The sequence below is a fragment of the Plectropomus leopardus genome, chromosome 11 (genome assembly GCF_026936395.1).
Source record: "Plectropomus leopardus strain MGB_pleo_1.0 chromosome 11, ASM2693639v1, whole genome shotgun sequence".
Classification (NCBI taxonomy): Eukaryota; Metazoa; Chordata; class Actinopteri; order Perciformes; family Serranidae; genus Plectropomus; species Plectropomus leopardus.
Window position 1 is genome coordinate 31,400,754 of NC_142186.1, and position 21,808 is coordinate 31,422,561.

The 21,808-nt window shown below is 37.2% G+C and overlaps 2 protein-coding genes across 3 annotated transcripts in view; one reads left to right on the forward strand and one right to left on the reverse strand.

Moving 5' to 3' along the window:
- rgl2 (ral guanine nucleotide dissociation stimulator-like 2) overlaps positions 1 to 8,798 on the forward strand; it is a 44,946-nt gene extending 36,148 nt beyond the window's left edge. For both annotated transcript variants that reach the window (XM_042489725.2, XM_042489726.2), the window contains 8 exons: positions 153 to 239; positions 351 to 383; positions 1,294 to 1,415; positions 2,276 to 2,362; positions 3,857 to 3,950; positions 4,149 to 4,373; positions 4,591 to 4,705; positions 5,953 to 8,798. In XM_042489725.2, the coding sequence (XP_042345659.1) occupies positions 153 to 239; positions 351 to 383; positions 1,294 to 1,415; positions 2,276 to 2,362; positions 3,857 to 3,950; positions 4,149 to 4,373; positions 4,591 to 4,705; positions 5,953 to 6,134 (945 nt within the window). In that variant the 3' untranslated portion in view covers positions 6,135 to 8,798. The remainder of the gene's footprint in view (positions 1 to 152; positions 240 to 350; positions 384 to 1,293; positions 1,416 to 2,275; positions 2,363 to 3,856; positions 3,951 to 4,148; positions 4,374 to 4,590; positions 4,706 to 5,952) is intronic.
- Positions 8,799 to 8,968: 170 nt separating this feature from the next.
- On the reverse strand, positions 8,969 to 21,596 carry dnase2 (deoxyribonuclease II, lysosomal). Its single transcript, XM_042490371.2, has 7 exons — positions 21,418 to 21,596; positions 20,285 to 20,382; positions 19,932 to 20,103; positions 18,417 to 18,519; positions 16,038 to 16,202; positions 11,717 to 11,935; positions 8,969 to 11,499 (listed from the first exon to the last, which is right to left on the reverse strand). The coding sequence occupies exons 2-7, from the start codon at positions 20,380 to 20,382 to the stop codon at positions 11,120 to 11,122; spliced, it is 1,137 nt and encodes a 378-aa protein (XP_042346305.1). The 5' UTR covers positions 21,418 to 21,596; the 3' UTR covers positions 8,969 to 11,119.
- Between the last annotated feature and the right edge of the window lie 212 nt (positions 21,597 to 21,808).

Genomic DNA, 21,808 nt, shown 5'->3' on the forward strand with positions numbered 1-21,808 from the left:
GTCGTGTGTGTGATGTGCTGATTCCTGAGCCATCGTTTGAAAAGTAGCTGCAGGCGTCTGCTCTGAAATCCCTCGCTGTGTGGGCTCTTTACAGTGTCAATAGAAACCTCTGGGGAGCTGATAAAACACTTTCCCTTTCTTTTTTCACACAGTCCAACGCCCAGGGCACTGTGCCCTACCTGGGCATCTTCCTCACAGACCTCACCATGCTGGACACGGCGGTCAAAGACAGGCTGGATGTAAGTTCCTCTCATCTCTATCAAGGGGAAAGTTGGTCACAACCCCTGGAAGTTGCGCAGTATTTTACAATTATCAAACTGGCATAACGCATCCTGTCACTCCCTTTGCAGAACGGCTACATCAACTTTGACAAAAGGAGAAGGGTGAGTGTTGTAATACCTATCAGTGTGGGGAATAAAAGGTTAAAAGTTTACGCTTTAGAAAGCTGGTACAGCATCACTTTTCTTGTGCTGCTTTTAGACACCTTTCACAAGTTTTTAATTCCTTTCACTTTTCACAAATATTTGACCTTTTGAAAACTGAGCAAATTGGTTTGATTACTTTAGAAAACATGGGGGGAAAATGTGATGACCAACTTGGCAAGAAATGTACCACAAATTACAAGAAATTGGTAGATTTAGAAGATTATTTTTAAAAAAAAGCTCAAAAAAAGAAAAAAAATATATTTATAATTATCATATTTACAAAATTTAAATTATGTTACAGGATTGCTATATATTTTAAGCAAGTCTTGTCTTTGTTTTAATTTTCTTTTTCTTTTTTGTTTTGTTTTGTTCCCTTTTTTCAGGTAATGTTTTTGTACTTTTTATTAATTTCTTGCCAAATGTTGGGTCATTCCTTTTTTGGATTCTTTGAATTTCCTTCAGTCTGTGTTTTTGAAAGAAATCAGGCCAATCAGCTTGGGTTTCAAAGGGTTAAATAAGAGACATTTGCACTCAGCTTCAGTTTCTGCAGCTCTGACATGACAAAAAAAAAGCAGAGCGTTGTGCGTGAGTAAGAATTGTAGCACCCTGACAAAAATCCTGTGACCCTGCAAAGATCCTGTTGCAGAGAATAAGTGCTACACAAAGAGGAGAGATACGTTGGATAATTTTTTTTGAGCTCAGAGTGTATTAGCATGAGTAGAGGCAACACAATACCTGAGGGGAGGAAATGATTAAGTGAAAGGTGCCGGGAGGTGCAAGATGAGAAAACCACAGTGATACTAGATCAGCTGACATGGGTGCTTTTTTTATTATGAAACTCTTTTGTGATATGTCTCTTTGTTAACAGGAGTTTGAGGTTTTAGCTCAAATCCGTCTCCTGCAGTCTTCCTGCAAAAACTGTGTTTTCACCGCTGACGAGGCGTTCATACAGTGGTATCAGAGTGTACCTACGCTAACAGAGGAGGAAAGGTAAATTAAATCTATACTTTTGTGTCTGATTACACAAATGTCTTACATGCATGCATTGATATTTGTAGGACGATGGCTGTTTTAACCTAAGGACTGTTTGGCATAATTTACATGCTTTTCATTCTTCATTTTTTGAAAATTTTGGCTGTGTTCATGCCTATGGCATACATTATGGCAAGATTGTGTATTTTTGTTTAATCTTGGAATTTCCAGCTCAGCTTCTACAATAAGTCTAAAATACACTGTGGAAACAAAATTGTTACATTCATGCTGTTAAGTGCAAAAAATGCACCATTGAAACCCATTCAAACTGCATGCATCGTATTATTTCTGCGTGTCATTATTGGCTTTTGCCATGGAATTTGTAATTTTTCATTATTTTCCACCTGATGACATCATTTTTTTTACCATATTTGGCATATGGAGAAAATACATGCTATTTCCACTAGTCATTTCCACTGTCACAATCACTTGTCACACATGTCCCAGGCTGTCATTAAAAAAATGTACTTACAATGTAGTTTATTGAAAATAATTCTCTGTGTGAGTGTGTGTGTGTGTGTGTGTGTGTGTGTGTGTGTGTGTGTGTTTCATCTAAAAACATAGTGCCATCATGACAGAATTTAACATTTAAAGGGTTAAATTTGAGCAAATTAATGAATATTTGATATTTATGATTAGGACTGATGTTTAAAAAATGAACTCAGTGACAGGACAAAATGATATTAATGTATAATGCTTTTCTAAAGTTTTATTTTGAAAAGCACTTTTTGTGTGCAGAGCGATATGAGTGTGTGTTATATTAAAGCGGGCCCTAAGGGTTAAATATTCAGTTTAATTTGTGATCATTTCTATTTCAGTTACAGACTTTCCAGTGAAATTGAAGCACCTGGTGAGCCGAGCCCCCGTGGCCTTACTCCAACAGTCATCATCACACAGTGCCCAGAGTAAGCTGAACTGAACACTCTTACACACACACACACACACACACACACACACACACACACACACACACAGCACAGCACAGCAAAATATAGCCATAATAACACATTCACACAATTCAGAATATGTGGACTAGGATTTCAGTTTGATTTTGGTTTGTAGTCCAGGTTGTGGTGGGTTGTTGGGACCACTTTACATTTCAAAAGGGAAAATCAGTTCACTCGTCACAATGATGTCACTTAAAATGTACGAGTTTTGGTTCTTGGCTATACTACATTTGACCATTCTGTTGTAAAAGTCTTTCATAAGTCCTCCTGTTATAATGAAGTGCGATACAAATTCACTGAAGTATCACCAAAGTTAAAAAGTGATGACACAATCAGTCCAGTGACCAGTATTCAATATAAAAAAAATTGTCTAAAACTGTTTTGTTTGTCAAGCAGACTTAGTCGCTTCTGGTTCCAGCTTCTCAACTGTCAGTTGTCGCTGCCATGCTGTGTTTTCATGTGATTGTAAATTTAATATTTTCAGGATCTGGACAGTCGATTGCACAAAACAAGCAATTTGAATGCGTTACCTTCTTCGCTAAATTTCGTACATTTTGCTTGACTGATTATTAAAAAAAATAGGAGTTTAAAGAAAGATGTCATCCACAAAATGATCATTTGTATATCAATAACTCAACCGAAAAACTATGTCAAAACATTCGTTTACAAACTGCAGTATAACCAAAGTCTCATTTATCCAGTCGTTTGCTCCGTACTTACCAAACACATGCATTTTCGCTAAAACGTTACATTTTTAAAACACTTCTGCAAGTATCACGCGTGGTTATCATGTATAGCACGTGTGTGTCCAGACATGCTCAGGGCACGCTGCCTGTAGGGGGAAGTGTATTTTGTAACGTTTTGGCAAAATGACAAGATAAATGAGACTTGGATTATACTGCACGAGATGTGTGTGACAGTTTGTAAATGGATGTTTTGATATAGCTTTGCAGTTGTGGTCGCTTTTTACTTAAATGCATGAATAATACTTCCCATCTGAACGTTACGTTCACCGTCAAAGCAGAAAAACAAAGTTTTCTTCAGGTTTCAGCATAATGTGGGGTGAGTAATTGATATACAAATAATCAGTTTGCAGGTAGGTATTCTTGTAAGAGATTAATTAATAACAATCATTAATACTTACTATTCTATTTATTTATTTTAATTCTATTTCATTATTTGTTTTATTATATCTACTTCAATTAATTTATGAATTTCATTTTATTTGTATTACGTTATTATTATTGTAATTATTATTGTTACTGTCATTATTCATTTAATTTTTTTTTGTCTTTTGGAGTGTGTGACTGTGTGAGGGGATGTATATTTGTATATTGATGTGCATGTTTTTTATTTGCAGTGGAAACTTAAAAAATATTTTTTTTAAAAAATAGACAATCATTAATTTAAACCTTAATTTAAATCTGTTTATACATATTTTTGCGTTGACAGCCTGAGTACCTCTCGGACCAGCCTGACTGGTGACAGTGAAAGCCTCTTTGACTTCCAGTCCCCCGTCAATAATCTGCTCTCAAAACTCACAAAGGTAATATCGTTTTATTTTCACTTTAAGAACGTCTTTGCATTTATAATAACTTGTTTCACAGATGGTGTTTGCAGGAGTGAGTCTCTTTTTGCTTTTGTCTAATCTGGTAAACACTATTGTACTGATCTTGGACGCTATACTACAAAAACAATCACTACCATAGTTATAATCAGCGCTGCTCTGTTCTTTCCATTTCAGCATATGAGATCTCCGTCTGTGTCCTGTCTGGATGTTGACACCTCTACTTCAACCAACGAGTCCACCCCTGCTGCTTTGACGCCATCCACTCCCACAAAATCACACCGCCGATCAGTCTCCTGCGGCAACAACCCCGCCAACAACATCCAAGGGTCGGGACCCGACATGCGAATCATCAGGATACGGATGGACCTGCAGGATGGAAACCTGTACCGAAGCATACTGGTACTAAATCAAGCCATTTAATGCTAATTTACAGCAGCAGTGAGGCTTCATCCCGAATTATCTGCGACATGCTGCACTTACACCCTCTCCTCTTATCTGCAAGGATCCCGTAATGATAGTCATCAGAATCAGATCCTCGGGATACAATGGACCCAGGATATCATTAGTGCACATCAAGCTGTCCTGGTGTCATTGTTACTCTCTTCTCTCCCCGCAGGTTACCAGCAATGACAAGACTCCCACTGTGATCAGCTCTGCCTTAGAAAAGCACAATCAGGACCCCAAACAGACGTCCAGATATGAGCTGATCCAACTTCTGCCTGAAGGAAAAGGTAAAGATGAGTCTCCAGTGCAGAAAAAAAACCACTTATTAGAAATGTACATTTTATTTCTGGACCAATTTTGTCAGTAGGTGGCATGTTTTTGTCATCCAAATGAAGACAAAATGAGATCATCTTGAGATTTTTATGTGTGATCGTGTGTGCACCTGACGTGGTGGGTTTCTATTAACCCTCAAATTACGTAAATTGAAATTGCGGATATAAAATACACCTAATGGAAACACGTCAGTTTTGAAAAAACTCCCATTTATTGCAAAAAAGTTTTTAAGCTCTCATGAGGTGGTATTTTAGGCGATGCGAAAAACCCATATTTCATAAAACTGTGATGGGAACACTTCTTTGCGTTGTTTGGCTCCCTCGGGCATGATGCAGCAGGCGCTACAGGACATAACTCTGGCCACCTGTCGGGGGTGTACCCCGCCTCTCGCCCAATGACAGCTAGAATAGGCTCCAGCCCCCCTGTGACCCTTAAGAGGACAAACAGTTTCAGACAATGAATGAATAAATGCTATATTTATAATATTTTCACTGCTTTACCTTAATGTCAGACAGTAATTTCCAATGAAAAAATGATGTCATTATGTTGCTCTCTTCAAAGCCAGACTCCTTTGACAAAAACAGTGATTTAACATTTACAACACACAGGAGCTGCTGGTCTACTGCTGCATCAAACAGTTATTTTGTGTGTGTGTGTCTGTGCGAGTTTGGCATTTAAAAGGGTTATTTTGGATTCACCAAAGTCACACTAAACACAAACAACCTAACTGATCGAGCCAGTTATAGACCAGCAGCCCCTGTGTTTAGCGAGCTAAAATTGCTGTTTTTGTCAGTGAAGTCTGGTGGCTTTGAGGAGTATAGATGGGAACTGAAGCCGTTAACAGCGTCCCTGTCTGAGCGTCCTGTCTGATGGAAAGGTGAAGCGGTAAAAATGGTCTCAGTATAGCATACGCTTAAACTGATAATGATTTTTTTTTTTAAATGACTCTTCTTTAGTTGGCTAAAATGTGTTTTTGCTGACCTCCAACCACAGCAATACGTTACTTATCTTCTGTGTCGGGCCTCAGCCTGCTTCTCCAAACTGATGGCGTGCTGATTGACATGTATTGTATGTAATACACAGACTATGGATAAGAACTTCATACAACCCCACTTTAAAAAATCAGGAATATCCCCAGGTTATTAGTGAAGAAAAAGCTATATTACATTTTGATGTGTTTATTTGTCTCCCTTCTTCTCAGAACTGGTCATTCCTGCTACAGGAAACGTCTTCTACGCCATGACATCATCCAGTGTTGACTTCCTGTTGAGGAGGAAAGGCGGGAACACACCTCTGGGCTCACAGCCGATAAACACGGAGACGAGCGCCACTTTTCCTCGAATCAAGGCCAAGGGGAGGAGACTGGTGAGGACATTATTTTGACATTTTACTGAACCCGACTTTGTCCACAGTGACGGATTTGTCTCCTCACGAACAGTAAATGTGGCCTTCTACACATGCCTTCCTCCCACGCTCCTACAAAGCCCGTTCTACAAAAACACCAGGACCAAGTCCAAATCAGCGACTCCAGAGCAGGTTTTGTCAAATATTTCATACCTCCGGCTTCACTGCTGCATTCTCTCGAGCCGTCTGCTGCTGAAGAACAGTCTCAGCTTTCTTCTTTTCCAAACAGTATGCATTACTAATTTACACCCAGAGGAAGAGCAGTGGAAGCCTTTAACTGGTGCTGGCTCTCGAGTCCCAGTCAGGTAGCACTTGATGCATTTTATTTCATTCCAACTCAGCAACTAAGGTCTGTTTTAACTGCTTATCGCCACCAGGAGATCGCTCGTTGTTGTGTGCCTCAGTCGAGACGCTTCCAATGTAAAAAAAAAAAAAACGATTTAATTGGTCAGAACTTCTGTCATCACCTGAGATGTTGTTGAAGGTTTTAAGACTGTTTTTTGGGATGATGAAATCTAAATATACAGATCCAGTCAGATCTGGTAAACAGCACACAAAAGGAAGACGCAGAGATACAGTACAAGTTCATCTCTGCAGCAAAAACACTGGAGCTTTTCAAAGGAGAGAAAAATATGTTTTGTATATATTATATTTTGTACATCTGTATGATGTCAACGTTGTGTTTACACTGGCGAGGAGCTCAAGGTCCATGTGTCTGAATTCTCTAATTTACCACCCCCACCCCCACCCCCATCCCCAAAAAAAGCAACAAACCTTTGACCTTAAAAAGGCCAGCACGTGTCTCTATTTCTTAAAAGTCAATATTTCGGCTTTGGCTCCTGCAAAATTTTAATTTAACATGAAGTTAAAGCTGCATTAATCAATATTTTTATATTAACAATTAAATTATTACTCATATTGAAAAAGGGGCTGCTTTTATTGACTCACCTTAAAAAGAATGACTGACTCTGCAGCTCTAGAAGACAATAGTTTGTTTCAGACGGTATTTAGGACCCTGGAAATTTACTCCATGGTTTATTCTCACAGCTGCTATCAAGAGTGTTTCTGGAAACAGCTTTTTAAAAAGAGCAGATAAACCCACTGAGTGCTACCTGCTCAACAACAATAGACAAAGTTAGCTGGTAGAAAAAGTTTTTAACAGCCACTGAAACCTTAATGTTGAAATGTAGACACCACTGAATTCATAGCATGGAAACATTTGAAACCTTTGAAACTTTGTAACTGAATTATTTATTCTGATATTTGCTTCTTTTAAATTATTTAATGACATTTTTTGAATTTGCAATTTTAAAAGCTTTTTTTTCCTCACTGAGATCCAAAATCCCAGTTCTATAATTTTGAACAAATAAATAAATGAATAAATATATAAATACATTTTAAAAAATGCTCAAAACTAATCTGGTCAAATTGAGATCTAACAACAATTCAAGTTGTCAAGTTGATTGCTCGAAACATTCAGGCTCCATTGCTGTTTTTTAACTAGATTTTTTTTGTTTATAGAAATTTGTAGATCTGAATTTGACAAATCAAATCTGAGACACCTGAATGTGTGGGGTTTTTTTGTTTTTTGTTTTTAATTGAGCATTATTTAAACTGAGACTTGAATCTTTGGACCTTAATGTGTAAACATGGAAAAATATCATCTTTTGAAATTGCAATTTAAAAATAAAACCTTATTTTAATTTCAAAGAGGCTAATTCAGAACAAATAAACAGATAAAATTCAGATACTTACATCTAGCTGTTAAAATGGTCAGATATTTTTACTCAGGAGTTGCTACAGACCAAACTGTCTTTTAAAGGAGAGTGATGAAACGCACTTATTTTACACAGACATTCAACTCCAGATACAATACTTCCTCTTCAGCTAGATGTGCATGTCGGCAGCTGTTCACTAACACGTTAGCTGCAACAACTTTATAAGATGAGAGAAATTTTCTTGCAGCTCATTTTGGATTTCTTCTGACCCCTAGTGGCCAAAAATTGATTATTGCCGCTTAAAAAAAAAAAAAAAAAAAACTTTAAGCACTTTGAAAGCTTGTAGCTTTGCTTCAGTTGTAAAAACAAAAAAATCACATAATGAAAACAATGAGAAAATCCTTAAAAATGAATTCACCACCACATTTACATCTAAGGTTTTCCAGGTTTGATTTATTTTAACAGAGCATAAGCTAAACTTAATTTATGCAGGTTTTTACACAGCTCAGCAGGACACACACTCACGACTGTTTACACACAGTACACAGCCTCAGCTCCAATTTCATGTTTTTTATTAACATGTTCTGTATAGATTTAAAACACACAACCTCTTTGACTTTTACTAAATCTTGTGACCTCTGGTTGTTCACGCTCAGTGCTGGTGAGGCCTCCTTACTGGCTGAGGCACAGCGGGACCAGGGAGAGGATTCTGGGTAATATTAGATGAAGTGTGCTAGCGTGATGCTATGCTGCTGATTGTTTTAGTGCCTTTCTCTACAGGAAGCTCATCTTTCCTCATGTTTGCATTAGAATGTATACAGTATACATGACGGAGGCGCAGTCACCTCGCGTCTCACATCAAAGCTATTTATGCACTACATCTGGATGTCCTATTTTTGTGGTAATAAATTTACTTTTATATGAATTTTTATTGCTTTTGACTGATGTGCTGTAACATATTCCACATTCATACAGATATTTTTCATGCTGCTGAGTAACCCATAAATAGAATTAAAGCTGTCTGTGTGTCAAATACACACATGCATTTATTTTTCTCATGGACAAGGTGGATATACATCAATGAGGAAAAAAATACACCTTTGTTTTAGACTTTTTATTCCAAATAGCCAGCATTTTCATCTTCAAGCAAAATCAAAGAATGTATGTGGAAATGTGAAATTCATAAACACACACAAACTCAGTTAATAACACAAGCATTCATGAAACACAAACTATTAAAGCATCCTCACACCCGAATGTTGTCAGTGTCTGTAGTTTAATTATGTCAGTGCTGAATGTTACATATTGCTTTACCAGGGCTCAGACCTTTCAAAGTTGTAGTTTGTTTTTTGGTTCTGCTCCATTCATAAATCTCTGCAAAACTACTATGTTGGCAGGGCTATGCATGATAGATTTAGTTGGATCTGTTGGTCTCTTGTTATTTAAAAATTTGGAATCGTTCTGCCCCACAGAAATCGGTTAGCGTGGACGCGGTGTTAGACTGCAGATGGACACATACAACAGTGCAATTAATCCCACATTTTTCATACATTTAAAATCCCCTGAGAACAAACCCAACAACTAGCTAAAGTTGTTTTAACCCTTTAACACCTAGACATCAGTTTTCTTGTGCTGAATTAAAGCACCTTTCGCAAGCAATTACAAGTTTTATGCAAAATAGTTACATTTTGTTAAAAACATGGTTAAAAAAAGGTAGCATAATCAACAACTAATGTAATGCAAATTTTAAAAAAAGTAAAAGCTGACAAGAGAATGATCTTCAAAGAGAAACAGAAAATAGTGTTCAGAAAGTTATATTTGTAATTATTATAATAATATATTTAAAATTATGTTACAATGGGAATATATATACCATTTCATTATACTATATTTTATTACATTTTTTTGCTTTTTTGTTTGTTTTCCTAAAAAATTATGTTAATTTTCAGGGAATTTTCTTCTAACTTCTTACTAATTTCTTGCTAATTTGGGGATCATTTGTTGTTCATTTGCCACTTGCCTTATTTCTATGTTTTTGAAAGAAATCAAGCCAATTTGCTTGGGTTTCAAAGATTTAAAAACAGGAAAAAAGTCCAAGCTGGTGAGGCAGTACTTGAATACATTTTGCAACGTTGTCTCTTCAGTTTCAGTTAAAAGAGTAGCTGGCGGCTATGAAGACACTTGAACAAACTGTTTCATTGAAAGTGGCACTTTGAGGTTTTTGTGTCTTTCAAAATGAACACCATATTTCCCATAAAGCCCTCTGCTTTCTGTCAGATTTGACTACTTGTCCTCCTCCAGCATTGTTCCGTATGCATTTAGTTTGAAGGAGGATGAAACGGCCGCTGATAACAACCGATAATCATTCTGAACAAGTAAAATGTTTTTTGTGCCTTAGAGGCTCCGAAAACATGTCTCTTAAATCCACCTTTTATTGTGAGCCCTGGGGTCCCATATGAACACATTATTTTGGATCCATTGTAGTTATTTAATTTCTTTATTTATTTCTCATTTTAGCTGGTTTAAAATGGGCGGGGCTTTGCTGGGAAAATGTGATGTCAAATACGTTCATGCATCAATCAAGATTTGGGAACATTTAACACTTAAATCTGAATCTGTTGTCACTTGGTGTGTTGATTAGTCACTATCAATCAAATCTGATCAGACCGCACAAACACATTCCTGCTTATCGAGTTAACTTTTAAGAAATAATAGCTAAAGATGTTTTTTTATGTCAGTCATGAAAGTTTAATGTCAGAAAAATGCTTAAAGGGACAGTCCAACCAAAATCAAAAGAAAACTTTTTCACCTGTAGTGCTATTTGTCAGTCTGGATTGTTTTGGTGCGAGTCGCCAAACGTTGGAGATGTCGGCCGTAGCAATGTCGGCCTTCTCGCAAATATAATGGAACTAAATGGCACTTGTCTTATGGTGCTCCAAACGTTAAAAAATAATAACAATGACATTGGAAAAACTAAAAAAAAAACTCTTTCCAGAAATCATGACCCAGTTACTCAAGATAATCCACTGACCTTGTTGTGAGCAGTTTCATAAAGAAACTATTTTCTTGCTACTGAACTACACCCGCCAATCATATCACCACGCAGAAGTAAGCGTGCATCTAGCACCACTGAGCTAGCTAACGTTAAAGCTCAACTAATAAGGATACCATATATATATATATATCAGCCTTATCAACACATGACGGTCCTTAAGTACAGTTAACCCACTGGGCTCCAGCAGCGCGTCAACACTGGATCGTTCCTCCTGCACAAGCCTCACACTCCAGTGCCGCCATCCGGTAAGCCTTCCACACCACCGGGTCCTGAAGACACACCGTGCCACCGCCTCGCTTCTCCTCCGCCTGGTTCCGGTTTATGTCTCCCACACACACCCAGCCTCCTCCTCCCTCTCCGGCCCCTGACCCAGCCGCCGTGGGACTGACAGCCCACTTGGAGTGGTCCTGGCTGGTGTGGAATCTGAACGTCTGCCCCGGGTTGAGTAGTGTGATGTCCAGGACCTTCCAGCCCTGCGAGCAGTCAGAGGGGAGGATGCCCGTAGAGCGAACCCAGAACTGGACCAGGAGGTCTGACTGGAGTGTGGGGGCCACCCAGGAGTGGTACAGGTCTGATGAGAAAGACAGTGAGGATAGACAGGAACATGTCTTTGTCATCTTATTGCCTGTAAACTGGTCTTAAGGTAAATAAAAGCACAGAGGACAAAATATTATCAAGAATTAAAATTATGCTCAGATTGGCTCATGTTTACCTGCAAGGAAACTCAGGGTGAAGCTGACACAAAGAAGAACAAACTGTGAACTACTTTTACTTCTCCAAAGTCGTACCATTGTTAAAAGAAGCTCCTTTGGCAAAGCTGATGAAGTTGGTGCCATCCTTTGAGGTCAGAGTAACGCTGCGATTGGAAGCAGGTTTGATGTGTGGAGAGATGTGACCAGACAGATGTTTTTTCCGACAGACAGCAGCCAGCGCAGGAACCAGGGACGCCAAGGACTCGGGGACGTCGCAGTCATACACATTAGGTTGATTGATCTGAAGCTGCTCTCCTGTGGTGCAAAACAAATTAGATTTAAGACAAACGCTGCTAACGGCACTCCAGAATCACTTTGTTGGTTCGGTACAGTAAATGAACAGCACTGTCTTCGTGACACTGGTGCAGAGCCACATCAATAACATGCACTGGGAAACTTTGCAGGGCTACAGATGACAGGGCGATAATATAGCTATACATACAGTGTAAGGTCTTTACTCTTTACTGCAAAAATCCATATGTGCATCTTTAGAGTTATGTTGTTATGTGTAATTCATCTTTCTACCTTCCTGTTTTGACACAAACATTCATTACAGTATGCAAGTTGTTCCCTTATTGGCCTACATCATTAAAACATAAACCTATATAAAATGTGTTGTCAGTAACTACAGTGTGATGCTGTACACTTAAATTAAGTTGTAACCTCACCACATTATTTACTTCAGCTCACTTAGACTCCATTAGGCCAAGAGCTCCATTAAGGCTGCAACTGACAACTACTTTCACTATTGATCAGCTCATAAATTATTTTCTTTGGATGATTCAGGAAGTTAGTTGATAATGAAAAGTTACCATCTATCCAATTTCTCAAATTCAAAGGTGACAATGTCTTGGTCTATTATTTTTAAATTGTGCACAGATATTCATGACTCCTAGAATATGATTCCTAAAGACTTTGGTGATTATCTGACTTTTTATCAAGCACCAACATGAATTTTTGTTTCAGTTTTGAGTGAAATATCAACCATTTCTGGATGCACTGTCGATGAATTTGGTACAGCTATTCATGCCCCCTTAGGATTATGACTGTGATTATTTTGGTGATCCCTATTTTTTCGACTTACACCATCATGAGCTTAAATTTTCAAAGTATCCAATACTTCAGCTTCATCTTCAGCTCTTCTTTGTGTTAAATGTTAGCACGCTAGCAAGCTAAACAAAGATGGTAAATATTACACCTGCTAAACATCAGCATACTGTCACAATCTTAGGTTTGGGGTTTTCTGTTGTTGTTTTCCTCGTGTCTTGTTGATCATATTCTCTTTCCTGTGTTTTTTTTGGATTATCACTCCTCATGTGTTATCTCTGGTTTTATTTCCTGTCTTTTTGGGTTTTCCCACCCTTGAGTTTCCCTGATGAGTTTCACCTGTCTTTTATCCTTCTGGTCTCTCCTTTCTTGTTAGTCTTACAAGCACAGCTGCTCTGTTTTAGTCTTATTTGCTCCACCCTTGTGTTCCCTGCCACACCTTCATTTGTTAGCCAATCGCTGTATTTCCTCCTTTTCCTTGTGAACACCTACCCCAGCTGTGTGTCGTTGTGCTGATTAGTTCTCGGTTCATATCCACCTGTGTATTTCACTTTGTCCCTTGTCAGTTCGTCTGTTATCTCTGCTGTGATCACAGCCTGTTATCCTCACTGTGTTCTCCTGTGTGTTTGCTGCGTTCTTCACCTGAGTTCTTCGTTGATATCCTGCTTTGTTTCAGTTTAGTTTTTGGTTTGTATTTTATTTGCACTTATTCAGCATAAAAGCTCGCTTTTTTGTACACCTGGCTGCTTGTTTTGTTTTGCATTTGGGTCCTAATCCTGAACTCCCTCGTGACACAATAGTATAATGTTGTCATCGAATTTTTCTGCAAACCACAGTTATGTTCCATTTGCATGTTAATATATAGCAAATATGTTGAAACTTTATGTTTTATCAGTGTTGTGTTTAACATGTGGTTGGTTATGGTTCTGAAAAATCATGTTTTAGTTACATGGTTTTGGGGACACAATCCCTGCTAGAAACAACCTTCTCTGTAAAAATCAACTGCTTTTCGTAGCACTACACCCCCTGGTAAAAGAGTCATGGGTCACTAAAAAAAACATCCACGTTTGATGCCTAAAAAGCCACTGGAAATATGGCAACGGGCCATGACAAAACACCTGCATTTAGTGTGTAGATGTCTTCTGGGAAAACAGCAAAGGGTCCCTACAATACACCCAAATTTGTCGCCTAAAAAGCTGCTGGGAAAACAGCAACAAGCCATGATAAAATTCCCATGTCTGGTGCTTTACTTAATTTTACTTATATTTGTGTCAAATCTCAGTTTCTCCTCCCAAATGTGCACATTGATGCTGCGAGGTGCTCTGAAATGAAACGTGACGCCTTCTTAGCTGTTTGACAAAGCATTTATCCGCTGTGTATCCACGTCACCCCGGACATCGTCACACTCTCAGCATCCCAGCTGGAGAGGTGAGAATCAGATGGAGCAAATGCATGCCGCAGTGTGAGGGCTGATATCTCTATGGTAACACACCTCAATCTAATTACATTACCCCAGGCACTGCCATAGCAACTGTGCCAACTGCTGGGTCTGCCAGGGAACTGCACGCAGGCAGCGCGGCGACATGGTGATGACACCTGTTTACGCTGATTATCCAGGATCTGCATTATCTTGTTGTTGTTGTTGTGTCAATACCTGACTGGATTATTAAGTGCTGGGGGACAAGACAATAATTACTGTGGAAATCCTTTTCAAGATGAGACAGAAGGACGGATATATAGGGTTTCAGAGGCATTGCAATATTCCTGGGAAAGACTTAGAAACAGCTTTCATACCCTCGTGGGAAACTCAGACTCCACTGAAACATGTTGAAACCTGTTTTCATCAAGAAGCTCTTCAAGGCTACGCAAGACAGGGAAACTCTTATTTTATGTCATTATAGGTTTAACCCTTAAAGACCAGGATCGCCATCAATTTCTTGTGCTGCATTCAGATACCTTTTACTAGCATTTACACCTGTGAAACCTGAGAAAATGAATTTTTGTCAAAAACAGGAAAAAAATAATAAGCAACTTGCAAAGAATGTCCTGCAAAGAAACAGTAAAAGGTGACGAGGAAATAATTTGGAAATTAGCTGGGTGGGTTTACTAGATATTATCAAAACATTGAAAAAGAATGTCCCGAAAACTATATTAATAATTGTCTCAATTAAATGTTTAAAATTATGTAACTTATGTTACTTTTATGTTTCTTGGAGAAATCTTCTCTTTTTTTGTTTGTTTGTTTATTTTTATAATTAAGCCAATTTCCTCAGGTTTCAAAAGATAAAATAGATAGATTTGTCGCTGCACAACTTCAATTATATTTTATCATATTTTTTCATCTATTAAGCAAAAAAAAAAGACTTTGTGTACCAATACTCAACAGATATTTAATTTGTCGTTTGTTGTTTCAGAGAATCTGTCAGTACATCCAGACGGCTTTACAACCACAGACCACATGCAGCCACACCACCTCAGGACCTCCACATCCAGCGTCTTTACCTGCAAGATTGTCTCAGAGCAGCTACCTGAGCAGCTGATGCAGCAACTGGTTTGCAACTGATAAATTTCTGCAGAGACTGTCTCAGGGAAGCTCATGCATGCTTGTCGCCCTCACCAGGGCCTTGGTCTGACAGCAGTTTGTCACTGTAACTGACTTGTGTGGTTGTGAGGCCAGTTGGATGTACTGCCAAATTCAGGGAAACGACATTGCAGGACTCTTATGGTGGTGAAATGAACATTAAGTTCACGTGCAACAACAGTTGGTGGACATTTCTGCAGCTTCCTCAAAACTTGCGTCAACTGTGGCATTGCGTTGTGGTCAAATTGCACATTTAGACCAGTCATTTATTGTGACCATGAGGCACACCTGTGTAGCAATGGTGCTGTTTGCCCAGCATCTTGATATGCCAAACCTGTCAGGTGGATGGATTATCTTTAAAAAGGAGAAGTGCTCACTAACAGTTTTTTTTAACACATTTTTGACCAAAATTTGGTATAAATTTATCTATGAAAAGGATGAAAAAGTCTTAAATCTTTAACTTAAACCTGTGAAAAATTGGAGCAAAAACAAAAATGTTGCTTTTAAATTTAGTGTATATACAAGTTATAAAATAAATTCCCTCTAAATTAAAGTATATTTATACATTAATATAAAATAGCAGACAGAAGACTAAGAGTGAATCCTTATCACCTCCCAGTTCTCATAATGTAATTGCAATCTAATACCATCATCCATTTTTATTGCAACGTTGTTTATAAAAAAGCTCTGTCCATTCTCTACAGCCACATGGCAGGACTTAACTCTTACCGATGGTCTGGAAGCGGTCGAATGGGTACGTAACGCAGATAAAGTTTTGTCCATTGATGACACCACTTTCGGGGTAGTAATACTGTCCTGCCTGTCGTACAGGGGGGAAGTTAGGGGTGCTGTGGACCAACCAGAAGCCCTGATTTTTATCCAGCAGGACGACACCTGAGGAGCAAAGATTAAAACTGTCAGCAAAGTTTTTCTCTCTAGTCGGTTAGTCAATGCATATAAAAACTAACTAAACTCAACTTTGCTAATTTATCTTTATGTTTATAAAACCCTGTTTCCTATTGTGCAAAGTTTTACCAGTTACTGTGCAATAATATTTCTACATTTCTTTACTTTTATAGTAAATATAATTGGCCGTGTGCATTATAATTATTATGTGCAACTACATCCAATATCCAAAAAAGTGAAGGGTTTATATAGTGTACAATGATTTTATATTTGTTTTATATTTATCTTATCTGGGGTTTTTTTGCCATATTATTATCATTATTTATCACTCAATGCCTTCTTTCTCTTGCTTATTACTCTTGAGCTGCTGTAATGTGAATTTTCACAGTGTGTGATTTATAGTCATATCTAAAGTAATTTATTTCTATATATCACAGAATGAAGGTAGAAGGTAGATTTATTCATCATTTTTTAAACAAAGTTTAAAAAACAAAATTAGAATTTGTCCTTGATCCTGCTACATCTTTGAAGTTTAAGGATGAGTTGAAAGTGGGAATGCAAATTCAGGTGATAATTCTCTGTAGCTTCATCATCACCCCGTCTAATACATCTATTACATTATGATAAATATCAGTTTATTTCAGATACTTTCAGACAGTCATTTTTTTTATTATTTTGACCTTATACATTACTTGTGCTGTTTTAAAAATGTAGAGTCTCTGAATTTTGTTAGTTTTGTTCTAGATTTTTTTGTAGCACTCTCTTTTGTCACTGTCAGATGACTTTTTGGAAAGACTGGACCGAATGTAATATGCTCATTTACGTTGCCTGTATTACTTAGCTTGTCTTTGTTTTCACTCAGTCAGTTTATTATTGGGAGGACTGTGTTTTTTGTTTCTGTTCACTGTGTTCTTCTCCTCCTGTGTTGCCTTCACCTCAGCCACACACCTGTCCTGCATCAGCCTCGTTAGTCTTTCCCTGCTCCTCAGTTTTTCAGCTTGCTGCCTGTTCTCCTTCCTCATCACCTTATTCCCCTCACCTGAGCTTCTGCGCCCTTTTTCTCCACCTACACTTCACCCCCCCGAAAGCCTAATTTGTATATAAGTCCCAGATTTCAGTTGACTGTTGGATCCTTCATTTGCTTATGAGATCTTCATTTTGCTGTTTCACTGCACCAACTTGGAATACAAAGTGATTTAATGGAGTTCCTGTCGCCTGCGTTTGGGTCCACCTGCTCCACACCTCACAACATTTTTAAGTATGTAAATTGGATTAGCATTTGTTTTATAAGTATTTCCCGCTGAGCTGGGCAATGTGGCAAATATTTTTGACCAAATACCTCTATATTGACATTGCAACAAAATTCTTGGGCTGACTATTGGTGCTTTTACAAATTTTTACAAAATAAAATGTTTGATAAATAATCATCAATGTGCAGTTATAATAACTATGTGGTTCATGGCAAATAATAGAACAGCTAGAACAGTACAAGTTTAGAAAATTACACGACTTTTCTATAACGCAGCATTTAAAGCTAGGAAGAGACAACACAATATTACGATATCCAAAATCTAAGATGGCATGTAGTGTCATATCATGATATAATATTAATATATTAACAGGCACTAGTTTCCTCATAATGCCATACAGTAAGTGATGTATTGGCGTATGAAATATAAGGTATATAATGAAGCATGATTTGAGCGATCTTTAATTTTATACAGTGCTGCAATAGACTTGACATTCTTACTTTGACAGAATTTATACAAAAAGTAATTGTTTTAAAGTTAAACCCTCATCATGGCAGCATCTCACTGAGCTGAGGAGCAGGTTAATTAAGAGGTAGGCTTAGTTGCTTAAGTTTGCATTAATTATTGTCTCATGATTACATCTTTTTTAGACATTTTAATGGTATTTATTGTCTTATAGTATGGTTAATTTATCATGTCATCATGTCCATGTCATGTGATACCATCCTGTCCACTGTTTATTGTTTGCTCTGTGGTTAATGTATTGTTTGTAATGAATGTCAGGCAGCTGTGTCTAGCACTTTTTTGCCCAAGACAAATTTCCTTTAAGACAGTTAAGTTTATCTTATCTGATACACGGTACAAAAACACTCATATTTGCTGATTTTGAGCATAAAGTCAAATCTCTTACTGAGCTATGGCAGTATTAGAAATGGACTGCTCTGGTGTTCACCTTTTGTGTGCCCCCCTCTGCTTTCACTGTTGTTAACCCATCTGTCACCAAAGTTCTCAGGTGGCCTCTGGTCATTGTAAAGGATGTACGCCACTTCTGTGTTCTGTGGAGAGAAGAGTTTTGTTTTTTTTGTTTTTTTTACTGAAATTAGAGCCATCATACTTTGCCAAATGCCTAACATAAAAAAAACACAGGCAAACCTGACTGGAAAACAAAATAAAAAGCCATAACACTGTAAAATTGAGGTATGATGAGGATGATATGTTTTGTGTGATTACGCTGTTAAACCACCACACAGCTGTTCATTTCAGAGACAGTCAAACTGCTTAGAAAAGAAAAAAAGTCATTTTCAGTTCTCGTTCTCAGTTTCTTAATCTGATCCAATAATGTCAAGTGCTTATAGCAGACACTTCTTAAAAAAAAAAAAAAAAAGCTTATCACTGCATTTAAGTCTTCTATAAAATGAGAAGTCTTATGACTGCAGTGAAACAGCAGAGGCAGGCAAAAATGAGTTACATTTGCTGATGTCTGGAAGAAGTTATGAGTAATTTTTGACTGATATTGCTTCGACTTAATATAGTTTTTTTTTTATATTGTGGCTTTCAGAGCAAAGTACATGCAAAGAATTTTTAATAACAGACAGATTTGCAACTACAATGACAAAGCGAATGAGGTTTTAAATAAATAAATGTTGATAATACAGTTGCCTCAAATAAACTTTATACTAATACCAAATTATATTTTTGATTTTGTAACATGTTTTAGCATAAATTACATCCGCAAAACTCAAAAGGACAAATCAGTATTTTTAAGGATATCATCTGCATTTTAAAGAGCCGTCAAATAAAAAGTGAAGACTTGTCTGTCATAAAAAGAGGTAGTTCGGCAAAGCCGTTTTACCTTGAGCATATATTTAATACATAATTAGCAAAAATGAGTTACATCTGCTGATGTCTGGAAGAAACTTTTTTCTAACAATATTACTTGGGCTAAAAAAGGGAGAGAATAAAGGGAAAATTGTATGTAAAGTAATATTAATATAAAACGATTAACAACCACAATGACAAAACATAATGAAGACTCAAATAAATATTCATACTAAAGTGGGTTCATATATTTATATTCATATTAATACTGTCAATTTTAGGATAAAAGTTTCAATCATGCAAAAAGATATCTATAATCTGTTATTATTATTATTATTATTATATTCTATGGATTTCATTTGCATTTTTTTGAGAGCTGTCAACTAAAAAGTTCAGTCTGTGATAGCAAAAGAGGTAGTTTGGCATGACTGTTTCACATTTATCAATTTATATATTAAATACATGAATAACAAGGAACTGAAAACTCTATAATAACTCTGCATCACATGTGGAAGAACGCTGACGTTCACCTGGGTGATTTTCCAGTCCATAAACTCCAACTCTCGGTAAAAAAAAATGACTACACTATGTTTAGACTCAGTATTTGTTCCCTTATTGTTACAGACAAAAAGACACCTGATAATCAGACCTTTCCTTGTGAGTACAGCTGTCCCACTGTCCTGCCCAGAGCTCCCGTGGTGTCGTTCACTGTCCCCTTCCCAGCAGTCCACCCTTCACTTCCCTTTTCCAGCAGTAAATACACTTCACCCAGATAGGGAGCTTTTCTGCCGTGCTCTTTAGGCAGCTTGTACATGTAAAACCTACAGAAAAAGAACCAGACAGTCAGTCCATCTGAGAGACAGAGAGGTGACAGTAACTGATTTGCAAAGTATTTTAACTTTCTAATTAGCTTCCTGGCACCTAATAAAGTTAAAACACACTATTAAGTGTATTTTTTAAAAGTCTTTGTCCAGGACTGTTCTCAATAAAGGGGTGAATTACCAATCAACAGCATCTCCTTGGTCATTGTAACAGGTGATTGGTGAGGTGTCGCCCCCAAGTGGCACACAGAAGATCAGCAGGGACACGAACAGAAGCATCTAAGTAGAAGAGACAAACTTGCTGTTGTATTATTGCATTGCTGTTACAACTTTTACTGCAGAAGTTTTCCACCAGTGATGACAAAAATGTATTCAAACTCTAAGTCAACATAATATTTAAATATTCTGGTCCATTTCAAAGATTGCTTAAGTAAAAGTATCAATAGAATAGTGCAGAAATACTGTTACAAGTAAAAGTCCTGCATTCAAAGTTTTGGTTGACAAGAACTACTTAAGTACAAGCGAAAAATATACTCAAAGTGCCAAGAGAACTTATCATACAGAATGACCCATTTCTGAATAATATACAATATCGGCTTTGATCTGATTACCATTACTGATGCACATTTATTTAGTGCATTATGGACCTTATTCTGTGCCCTTTATAAAGCAGTTATTATTATTATTATTATCATTATTATTAGCATTATTGTTGTTATTAGTATTATTATTATTAATGTGTAACTACAACTTTAATGTTGCAGCTGGTAAAGCTATGGCTATTTTCTACTTTACCAGGTAACTTAATCTACAATAATACATCAATAATGTGAATCTGCACAGTAACTAGTAACTAAAGTATCAAACGTAATGGAGCAAAAAAGTACATAATTTCCCTCTGACACGTGGTTAAGTCTCATTTAAGCACTTATACTCGTTAAAAAGTTAAAATAAAATGTTAAGAGTAAAATGTTAAGTAACGTTAGAGTGAAATACTACAAAATTGTGTGCCTACAAGAGTAAAGTACTTGAGTAAAAGTAACGTTTTAGTTGCATTCTACCACCAGTCCAGTCTATAAACGGGAATAAATTATTTTAAAGGACAACACTGTTAAGTAAGGTTACTTTTATACAGTCAATCACATCTGAAAACTGATTAAAAAAATGAATTATTAAAAACTAATAGTGAACTTTAAGTTGAAAGTATCAATCACAGTGGCAACCGTTGAGCTTTTTGCTAGCTATCATAATGACGAAAGGAAGCTAATGTCACTAAAAGCAAAGGTTAAGTTTAATTTAACCACTTCTACCCACCTCTGGCAGAGCGTGGTTTTCCTCTTTCGTGTCCTTAACTGGTTATTTTCTTGTTCTCTGTGAGAGTTAGCCTGCAGTTTTGTGGTTTCCATACTGATCCCGAGTAACTTTCATCTTCATCTACATCCTTGTTTAGGTCTGGGACTGCAACATCGGGATAGGACGCTGACGTCACACAACCGTTAGACGATAGCTAACAACGACAGACTTTTTCGACAACGATCAAAATGACACCACAAACATAAGATAAGTATTTATTTAATTAGTAAACTAAGCACGACGAAAAAGAGACTGAAAAAAATACAACTAAACTCATTCTGAAGTTTTCCGTCACTTCCTCGTTCCTGTCATGTCCTTCTGAAAAAGTCCTCGTTTTCAGTCAAGTGATGGT